Consider the following 11,592-nt stretch of genomic DNA (forward strand, 5'->3'; position numbering starts at 1 on the left):
AGCTAAAACTCCATCAATTACCTGACTTTCATGAGCCTCTACTCTGACTGATGGACTAGAGTAACATCTTGGGTCTCCTGGAATTAGTGTCACTTCTGAGCTACTGTTTAATAATCCCCCAAATATCTGATCATTTCCTTTTTCCCAGTGCCCAATCACCCTGATAAAAGGCCATTGGTCTTCTTGGGCAAGGCTAGGAGGAAGGTTAACAGTTTAAATTTTAGGCAGGATAAAAGTGTACCTAGTCCCTAAGTGTACCTCTGCTCCCTTCATTCAAGGGGTTCTGGGTCTATAAACTGTCTCAAGTCTGGGAATTGATTAAGGGGCCATGACTCTTTGTTTCTGTAATTCAAGTTAGATTTCTGTTCAGTTGATTGGAATTCTTCTGCTTATACAGTTTTAAACAAGCATTCAGTAGACTGTTCATCTCGTTTACTTCTGGGTACCCTGTGATCTACTTGCCAATGCCACAAGTCTCTGCAAGTCAGATTATTTTGACTGATGCTTTTAGTCTGCTGTTCACTATGGTGGCAACATTCATCTTGTCTATGGTGATTAACTGTTGCCACATGGCTTCTGCCAATTTGGGATGTGATCATCCCTATCGTGTTTAAGGATTCCAGTGCAGTGACAGCAGTTCCCACAGTAATTTCTGACCTACAGAGAAGGGTGACTACAGACCTCTTCTGGAATGATAGAGCTAATTTCATGAATTTATTTCTTAAGGGTCTGGTGAAAGATGTGTCTTTTGGACATTCCTGGGGTGTGTGAGCAGGCCTTCCTTGATAAATTCACTCTAATATTTCAATCTCTCCAATCCTCTGGATCCCCTCATCTACATTATACCAGGGCAGTGTTTTGACTTCAGGTAATGTCAGCCACCTTTTGATCTATGTTTCAGTCAACCATCCAAAAAAAGTGTTAATGCCCTTTCTAACCCCTTGAGCTACAACACTGAATGCAGAATCTCTGCTTGGTGGGTCAATATCAATAAATTCAGCTTGTCCAACTTTATATTTCTTCCACCATTATCCCACATCCTTAATATTCATTCCCACACATATTCCCCTGATTTCTGTCTATATCTATTGGAAAATTATGCAGTTCTTTTAGAGTATGTCATACTCTGTACCTCACCTTTTGGGGCCTACTGGGACTTCAGTTAAAGTTCTTGAAGAAAAGTTCTTGGTGAGGGTAGTTCATGAAAAAAAATAGAAGTGTCTTTCAAGCCAATTACCTCAGGGCATTCCTTTGCCGTATCATCTGGTGAAACAGGATTAGTCCCTCCAGACAGAAGAGTAAAGGCTATTTCCCCAGGGGAGATGGCAATAGGTTTATCAGGCACTAAAGGGTTGATCTCTTTAGGTGGAGGTTGAATGGGCAGACTGGAGGCTGGGAAGGTATTTCCATAAGGCAGGCTGAACGTCCAGAGCTCTTTCCTTAGGTCTGTCCATTACAGGTCTATCTAGCAAAAGCTCAGCAGATTTCAGGGCGATCTCCCTGTTGCCATCATTGTCAAGCCAAATAGCCCCATCTCACCATTTCAAGATCCCATTCTTTTCCAATCAAAGTTCTTACTTTAACAACAGACACCCTGCAAAGTTGAGATTTTAGTTTATATTTTAAATCTGCTACTTGCACAATGAGGCGGTATGTCTGGCTTTCAGAGATCTCAAGTCTGTGACCACAGGAAATAAGATTTTCTTTCATGGCACACATGGAAACTTTCACATCATTCATATGGTGCTTAAGTTACAAATTTGAAGCCTTCAGCTCATGTCTTTCCCTCATAACTGTATCAAGCATATCTAAGAACAACCAGCCAACATCATTACACCTCTTAACGCCTCAAAACTTCATTAAGGTGTCAAAAACACTGCCAGGGAGCCTTCTGGTATAAGCATACAATTAGCAGAATCAAATGGTGATATTTTGCATATCTTTCTTGCCACCTCACACAATGGACTGTCAGTGCCATCTTGATTATTGGAAATAGAGTCATTGGTGACTTTCGGCCTGATCAGAGTAGAAAACCATTTTAAAACCCATTTTTAAGATTCTGTTTCTCAAGAACCACTCCCAGTACCAAACTGCATTAGTCAGGGTTCTCTAGAGAAACAGAACTTCAGGTGGATCACCGAGGGTGGTTCCTCTGAGGGAGCAGAATGGGGTCATCTGTTGGAAAACAGGGTCCATATTTGCCTGAGGTCACTGATCTTCACACCGTGATATCCAGTGACCGAAACTGACCCTAAAGGAAGCAGAGTTAATTAATGAAATCGATGAAAACTTTGAAAAGAAATAATTAGCATTTTCAAAGAGATTCAGAGAGGTGATATAACACAAATGAGAAACTATGGAAAAGGAACAATCTGGAAACAAAAAAGAGATTCTAAAATTAAAAATATAATTTCTGAATTAAAAAATCAATAGGAGAATAGGGGTTGAAATTGCAGCAGTCTTCTCAAAAATTGCTTGAAAAAAACAAAAAGATGAAGAAAACAGAAAAAATAAGTGACACTGAGAATCAAAAATGGGGAGTTCAAATCTGACTAATAGGATTTCTATAAAGAATGAATAGAGAAAATGGTGGAAAGAAAACTATCAAGAAAGAAGTTGAGAGAATTTCATATGGTTAAAAGAAAAGCCTACTTGTTGAAACAGCCATGCTGTGCCCATCACAATGAATAGGAAAAGTTAGACAATCTGGGACAAGAGAAAAGCCACTAACTCACAGAGAGAATAAACAGGTCACCCTCATAGGGACACCTGATGATGCCAAATGGCTTAATAACCAAAAATAATGGCAATTAGAAAATACAGGTTAAATGAAAAGACATGAGTTAAGAAATAAAATTATGGTATAATACTTGGCTCAGCAATGCCAACGCTTACTAGGTCAAAATAATGCTAACATTGAATATTTAAGTAAAATATTGGTAGCATTAACCTGTGTGGATAGGAGTAGGTGGTATTTAATGAGACCTAAATCTTCATCTGCCATTAAAAGTCAAGGTAACATCTAAAATTCACAACTCAAAGGGTAATTTTTAAAGTATATTACTAAAGAAAATGAAGTCTACTACCTGAAGATCTAAAGAGTTAGACAAGTGAGTGTGTTGTATGAACAAGGATTGAAGACTGGAGAAGAGTGGGAGATGAACTTTGTATTACAAACTTTTCTGTAATATTTAGGACTTAAAAAATTAAACAAATGCATTCGTTGCATTGATAATTTAAAAATCAATAAGAAAAATCAATAAGAAAATCATATAAATTGTAGGTTATTAGGCAAATATGAAAAAATCAATAATTTTTCCCTATATGGAAAAATATTCTCTAAATGGAAAAAAATTCAATTGTATTATTGCAAATACAAACCTTAAAATATTTAGCAATTAATTTCATAAGAAAAGTAGTGGAACTTTGAGAAAAAAAAGAAGGAAAATATATTTCTAAAAGACCAAAATAGAACTCAAATAAATGATCAGGCATATCACATTCATGAGTAGGAAAACATGATGTTCTAAAATGTCAACCTTTCCAGTGCAGATACAATCAGTCTCTTTTTTGAACCATACAAAAGTGTACATGAGAAGGCAGCTGTCTAAGAATTGCCAATTGCAGTTTGAAAAAGAATATTAAGATTGGATTTGCTTTTATTTTAACTTTTTTATTTTATAATATAACATATATACAAAGCAAAGAAATAAAAAAAGCAATAGTTTTCAAAGCACTCTTTAACAAGTAGTTACAGATCTCAGAGCTTGTCATGGGCTATCAAAAGATCCTCTCAGAGCTTTCCTTCTAGCTGCTCCAGAATAGGAGGCTAGAAGGCTTAATTATTTCTTTTTTATCATCACCATAGACATTTTTTCCTTATTTTTTTTGGTGAAAAATAACATATATACAAAAAAGTAATAAATTTCAAAGCACAGCACCAAAATTAGTTGTAGAACATATTTCAGAGTTTGACAGGGGTTATGATTCCACAATTTTAGTTTCTTTTTTTTCTTCATATTTTTAGGTTTTTACTTCTAGCTGCTCTGAGATAGTGGAGACTAAAATAAATATCAATTTAATGATTCAGCATTCATATTCACTTGTTAAATCCTACCTTCTCTGTATAACTCCACCATCATCTTTATCTTTTCATCTCTATTTTTAAGTGTTTTGGGCTATGACCATTCTAAATTTTTCACGTTGGAAGGGTCTGTTACTAATATGGTGTAGGAAGATGGAACTATCTGATATTCTGGAGAGGCTGGGCCCTCTTGGGTTCAGGACTTATCTGGATGAGGGACCCATCTGGAAGTTGAAGGTTTCTTGAAAGTTATTCCAGTACATGGAACCCTTGTGGAATCTTGTGTATTGCCCTAAGGATTGGATATGCTTTTATACCACGTAACTACTTACTCTTAAATCTACTCTAACAAGACGATATGTATCTATAATACCGATTTAGGGCTACGCCATCAAGGGGGACGTTCAGTGGGTGGGAATGTTACTCCTAAGCATGACTGGTTGGAAGGGAGTGACTCAAGTCACAGGGTATAAACATGAAATGATTTTCACTTTTCTCACTATTTACTAATTCTCTGTTGCCTCTCTTTTCCAAAACAGGTTATCCTGTCTTTTTCTTTCAACTATTAAAACAGCTTTGTCCCATCTTGTGTCAAATCTCTTCCCTTCTCTCACACATGGTGTCTGAAGGCATAGGGGCTCCAGTGAGAATTGGATGAGGTTCCTCCTTCATACTTTCCCTCTTCAGTCTCCTGCTTTGCAGAGAGGAAGAGGGTGGTGGCTAAAGGACCTCTCCTTCACCCTCTCCTGGGTGAAGCCTTTTGTCTCCTTGTGGGTAGTAACCTCTAGTGAGTAGCTTTTTGTCTCCTTGGCTGTTGAGACTGCTCTTCCCTTATGCAAACAGCCCTGTGTTGTGGCCCAGAGATTCCTGTCCTTTTCTGTTAGTTATTTCTTATCTCTGTCTGGCCATGGATTCTGTCTCATTGGCAGATATACCAAATGCCTGCTTTTTCATGCCAACGTGCTAGTGCTTTCTACAGGGAGTTTCAGGGGCTTCCACCTGTGGTTTCCTGGAATGCATGCTCAGCCTCGGCTCAAACTCTTCCTTTGAACCAAGAATGGGCTACTTTTCAGCCTCTTTGCTTGGACCCCTTACCCAGCGCAGCTTTTTGTAAGGGAGGTGGTTTCAGGCAAGTTGTTTCAGAACCTGGACAGACTCATTTGACCCACAGGAAATTCATGGAAAACTGGCTCAATGAAAGGTGGGAATCCAGGATGCTACTGATACCCCTTCTATTTGTTCTGCTGCCTTTCTCCTGCGCTTTATATCTGTGCCACAAGAAAGTGATAAGCTCTGCCAGTTCAGATCTCTTTACCTCCCGGATCTGGAAGATGGCTATGGCCAGACCTCAATTTAGTAGAGTGGGTAGAAGGTTGAGGGGGAAACTCCAGTTGTATTGGAAAGGACTTGGGTAGAATAAGTTAAATACCCTTTCCCTGCACAAGTTTTGCATTTCTCCAAAATGTCACTTCTGGATACTCTGAATTCCTCCTCTAATATCTTTTATTGATAACATCAGTCAAGCTAGTTCTGCTTCTCTCACCCCAGGAGGATGGCAAGGAATTCCTCTTTTTAAGTTAGCTCTAAAAAATGAAGTGACTGTTTTCAACAATAGTCAAATTTGCTGTTTTACACTGTTTTATAATGTATGGAGTCAGGTAAAGATTTTAAAAAGGACTTATACCGTATGGTTAAGCATACACATACAAGAAAATTATATATGCCAAAGGTAATGTAATAGTGGAAAAATAAATACCACAATTTTCGGATGGTTGAATGATTTCATTATAAAAATCAAAATGATGAAACTATTGGCTACAAATCTAGGAATATTTCTATATCCTTGAATTAAATAATATATTCTTAAGTAATGTGAAAATCGAGATGCTATAAAGATAAACATATTTGACTGCACAAAATTTAAAGTATATTAAAGGGGAAAAGATATCATACTACATATTAAAAACAAGGTCAGAAGACAAGCAATAGATTGGGGAAATATCAGAGAGCATTTTAACATCTCTAGCATGCAAGGAACTCCTGCAGATTGATGAGAAATAATTAACCTAACAGGGAAATGGACAAAGATACAAATGGGAATTCACAGAGGAGAAAATCAATTGACCATAAATTTATGAACAGATGTTTGATCTTATTAGGAGTCAGGGAAATGTAAATTAAAGTAACAGGAAATTAATTTTTAGACTATCAGAATAAAAATGGAAACAATTTATATCATCATCTAAAACTAGTGTCAAAAAAAGGAAAAGGAAATTCACACAAATGACCAGTGAAAGTTTGAATTGCTGCAACTTTATTGGAAAGCAATTAAAGATATCTATTAAAATAAGCAAAGATATTCTTTGACCAAACAATCTGACTTTTAGGGTAATAGCTTCCTTGAGTCCAGAAAAGGGAGAGGGACACTTTTTGTCTGACTGCCTGTGGGCTGGAGGATCTGCCAGTCATGGAAATCTGCGTTCTACTGGCATCAATGTCTGGGATGGCAATGGTGGAAAAAGCCCATCAGGTACAACGTACATAGTTGTACAAAGTAACTGATCTTGGCTGACATTTATTGAATGCTTATTATATGCCAGGATGGCTAATCATGGACCTCGAGAGACTTTCCTTTAAGTGGAGACAGTTGGGAGTTTTAGTCAAGATCCCTTTATTGCATCTCAGGAATTAGCTCTTTCTCTACCTTGAACCAGGCAATATTAGGATTTGCAAATGCTCTCTTTGTGTCACTCTGTGCTAGGGCTAGAAAGAACCCTCAGATTCTCCAAAGGAAGCTCTGGATGTTAAGAGCGCCAGACATGTGAGCTTCAACATATAAGCTTCCAGCCTTGGGAGTTTATAAAAGCAGACATTGTAATTCATTTTGTGCGTATATATCCTGAGGACTTTCGGCTGATATTGTAAAGAGATTTGGCAAGGACAAAAAGAAGGAAGTGGTGAGTAGAACCTTAAAAAGCCCATTGGGTAAGAGAATAGTTAGGAGGGAAACTAAGACTGTCGATTTAGTGGAGGTCAGATTAAGAACACCTGAAAAACTGAGTGATGCCACAGTTCTGTTTCTTCAACTTAATATTATTACACCATACGCATTTTTATGTTGCTCTATAATCTTTGCATTTAAAGTTTGCTTTTGGAAATACTTTGACAAGTTGATGGCTCAACCCCATGACTATATTTAAATTGTTTCTAAATTTTAGAAACATCTCAAATTTTTCATGTTTTTTAAAAAATGTTTATTGGACTTTCTCCTTAGGAAAAATCCAGTAGGATTTATGGGTCATAATTCATGACTATTTACACCGCCTCTGCTAGGGGAGAAAAGGGCCCATTTTTATCTTCATGAATACTGTAGCCAAGAAGGATACTGAGCTCTGCCAGGTAAAGGTAAGAAGAGAATCCCCTGGGCTGGGTTGCTGATGCTTTGGTTTGTCATAGACAGGCTTCCCGCACATACGTGGAGCATGTCACATGGCACAGGCTTCAGTAGCTGTGAACATCAATTTGCTTCCTTTTAGTGAAAACCCCCCACAAGATTACTTCCCTACCACCCATGAAATAAGCATTGAAAATTCTGAAATATTTTAAATATATTGAAAGCAGAGAAAATTGTGTAATAGACTTCCTTTACGCAGGATGTGAATTTTTTAAATGTTAAAATTTTGTCATATCACATTTAATATATTGGAGACTAAGTCCCTAATAGGTATAGCATATGGGAATATGTGCGGGTTTGTAGAGCAGGATGATTTTTACAAGAACAGTTGGAGCTGTAATGTTTATTTTTCAATTTTGGCCCTGAAACAATCCTTGAGGGTTGGGGATGGGGGAGGAAGATAATATAAAAATCGATTTTACATACAACTTGTGACGAACAAACCTGATTGGTTTAATGATGGCCATGTGTAGACTGCATAGATGCTTGTCTCCTCATAAGTCTTTCCTTCCTGTGTCTTCAAGTGAATAATTAAATACATTTCTTCTTCTTCCTGTTGCTTTTATTTTATGATACTTGCCCTAGAAACCCTGGTGAGACTTACAAAGGATTTGCCACTTCTATCCTGTAGCCTCACATAAACGGAAGCTGGGTTGTTCTCCCATCTCTATTACTTGGTTTCTGTTCTTGTGTTTCTGATGCAGATAAAAAAGGAGAGAAGAAAAGAAATTGGGCAGTGGTGTATGCAGGCTGAAAATGGTGGGTACATTCTATTTTCACCCCATTCTTTAAATGATTACCTAGCCTTTTCCTATTTCCCAGGCAGTGAATACCTTACAGTATAGGCTGTGACAAATTGCAGTGGATTATCGAAGAGTCATGAGCCCAAGTTACATTTATTGTCTGCATTCTTTTATATAGAGGCAGGATTTTAAAGCAGAGTCATCTGCACTCCACTTACAGGACAGCCATTAAAGTCAATAGAAGAAATAGATTATTTTGTAATTTTAATACATTCCTAAATTAAAGGAACATTGGTGAACTGTGATTTGAAGGACTGGCAATCAAAAATCGTATTTTAATAGTGCACCATTTGATCATGAACGTTCCTAATTTTAATTCAGCCAAATGTGGGAATTAGATAATTATATAATACAGTTTCACTTCACTTGGATTTCTGCATTTTTAATGAAGTGCATTGTACTTATTTTCTATTTCTAGAATAAATTCAGTGTTTGAAAAATAAAGAATATTTTAATGCATACAAAATGGAGTCTTAAGTCTAGTATTCAGACAATTATAATTCTGAAAACATTTTGGTGTCATTTTATTCCAGTGTTTTATATACTTTTTTTGTACATAATTGCAGTCATACTGTGGGTACAATGTTTTTCCCTGTGATATTTAACATGTGGCATGTAACAGAGGAATGACATCTTTGGAGTCAAATAGTCCTGGTTTTAAATTCTATCAACTTTTTTTTGGACTAAGAAAAAACCCTTGATCTTTCTGAGTTTGCTGTTCCTAATCTGTTAACTGAGAATAATGATAATGATCCATCAGAGTTATTTTGAGAATTCATTGAGGGAAATTTGCAAAGTACAAGGCACATAGTATTTGCCCTTAATGAATAGTAGCTTCCATTGCAAACTCTTTGCAAGTACAACATAGCATAATTTAAAAATATTTCAGTGAAAGCCTATGTCATAACTTAACTGTGGGGTTTTTTGTTTGTTTGTTTGTTTTTTAGTTTTGCATAACTTACCTTAACTAAACCCTTCCTTTTGGGAAGCTTCTTGAAGTACTAGGTGCTCAAATTAATGTGCAACATTTTGAGATAATTCTACCACCACTTACATTAAGTACGTATCATAGGCAACAACCCTTGAATGATGGGAGTAAGTAAGGGGACTGCATGAAGAGAAAAAAAACTGCTTTTGTTTGTATAAGTAATAATATGTGCTGGTTTCCACACTTTGTACTCTGAGGCCCATGATGAAACCAGTGGCACCTCCTGCACTCTAACTAACAATGTTGAATTCTCTTTATCCAGCCAACTGAAGAAAGGATGGAAAAACAAGTCAAAACCAGCTGTCAGCATCCAGGAGCCATGATCAGGGTATCCTGGTCAAGAATTATAGCTGCAAGTTCGGTTTAAACCAAACTTTGGAGCAAGCACAGAAAGGACTAACCTGTCCTAAGATAAACTGCTGCATTATAGTAGTAAATTTCCTGCCTCTAGGAGAGTTTAGATGTCATTTTTAAGGACATGCTTATGCATGTGCATAAAAGATTGAATGATGAGCAGATGTGTGGTGAGCTGAGGAGGAGGGAAGGTAATGGGGTGTAAGAGGGGAAGTAGACATGAGCTCTGGGAATCAGTGGGTTGTGGTGTTAGGCTGGCCCCTGGCCCCTTGCCTCTGCAGATGCAAATAATAAAGCTGCTTACCTCACCTCCATGGTTGACTTCCTCTGTCAACAGCATTTACGAGGGCCCTCTGCTCAGGTCTGGTTTCCTCGGTAACACAACTAGAAAAGGTGCAGGTAGAACTCTACTGATAAGTATGATTATTCTAGGTGGGTAGACAAAGTAAAAAATGGACTTGACTTTTCATCCATTCATAGCTAACAGGCAGAGTCCCTAACAGGGGGTACATATTCCAGTTGCCAGTGCAATCCCAATATAAGTGCTTTCTTTCTACCGCAGGGCCTGATGGCAGTGCAATGTATGTCTAGTGCTGTCTAAATGCAGTTGATAGTATTTGAATAACTTTTAAAAAATATTAGCTAGTTTGAATTCCAGAGAAAAGCACAGAAAAGTTAGCAGATTCAGGGATATGAGTCAGCTTTGAGTTTGGACTAAACTGCCTAACTACTTGTCAAGATGGTCATGAGGACCTTGACCAATAGCAGCTTTTCCTTACTGCTTAATTTTGAAGGCCTGCCTAACTTTGCAAATTTCCCCGTGTTAGGGCTGCAGGAGCTCCAGCGGTAGAGTTTCGGTACAGGCTGTGGTTGCTTGGAGAGCACTGTGCCTCCACAGCGCAGAGATGGGTGGCTGAGATGGGTTGCCAGTCTGTGACGTGCAGGGTGCTGAGAAATTCTTTCCTATCTAATGTACCACTTGATCTGCCTGCCTTCTTCTGAACCCCGTTTAAAATTAGTGTAAACAGAGACGTGGGAGCTTTCTCTTCTTGCTTGTACCAATGTAGGCTTTGAAAGTTAGTCACTTCACAACTGCAGTTGAGCGTTACATTGCTCCATTCACAGACAGCCAGAGATGCGGGGCTCTGTGTCACCTTGTCGTCAGCGCGCACCCCTGTTTAGGAAAAAGTAAGGAATAAAAGTCAGCCAGAGAGAAGGATATCAGACCAAGTCTTCAAAGAGATCAGAATTATTCTCCACTGAAACCACAGAGCCTCGCAGATAAATCAGAACGAACTCCATCCCTCCCCACCACCCTTTAGTCTTCTGAGGCTCAACTATCAGGTCTGTCTGAGTGTCCCTGGTCCTGTGTAGTTACCTTACTCACAGCTGAGCTGAAGCCAAAGGACCACCAGTGAAGCTTGTGGCCACTGCTCCATCTTTCAAGTCTTAGGTTTGGCTTCCTGGGCAAAACTTGAGTCACTCTTCTGAGCTTTCTTCTTTTTATCTTTTTGACCAAGGCCCTCCCCCACCACCCATGCTTGCGTTAGGCACTGGGTGAGCGCGCACACACATACACACACACACACACACACACACACACACACACACACCCCTACACAAAAAGAAAATAGAAATTTGGCTTCTCAGTCAATGAGAGGAAAGTATCATTAGGTTCTGAATCAAATTCAAATTCTTCCCACACAGCCACCCGTGGGAATTATTCAAAATAGAGACACTGACTTTTTGTGAGCTGGCACAGAATTGCTGAGAACTTGAATCCCCAAGTTTCACCAATGATGATAGATTTTTCCAAACTTGTCTCGCTTTGAAGGACAGGCTAGGAGAGCCACCCATAGCATTAAGGTTCAGCGGTTCCATGGCTCGGCAAAGGCAAAGAGGAATAAAA

The 11,592-nt window shown here is 38.4% G+C and overlaps 1 gene segment (V, D, J or C); it reads right to left on the reverse strand.

Annotated features, from left to right (window-relative positions):
* Window positions 1–10,483: 10,483 nt before the first annotated feature.
* Window positions 10,484–11,122, reverse strand: LOC143655290 (T cell receptor alpha variable 36/delta variable 7-like). The segment is given in 2 exon segments: window positions 10,484–10,857; window positions 11,071–11,122. Coding segments are annotated over 2 exon segments (426 nt in total).
* Between the last annotated feature and the right edge of the window lie 470 nt (window positions 11,123–11,592).

This window comes from Tamandua tetradactyla, chromosome 14 (genome assembly GCF_023851605.1).
Source record: "Tamandua tetradactyla isolate mTamTet1 chromosome 14, mTamTet1.pri, whole genome shotgun sequence".
Lineage (NCBI taxonomy): Eukaryota > Metazoa > Chordata > Mammalia > Pilosa > Myrmecophagidae > Tamandua > Tamandua tetradactyla.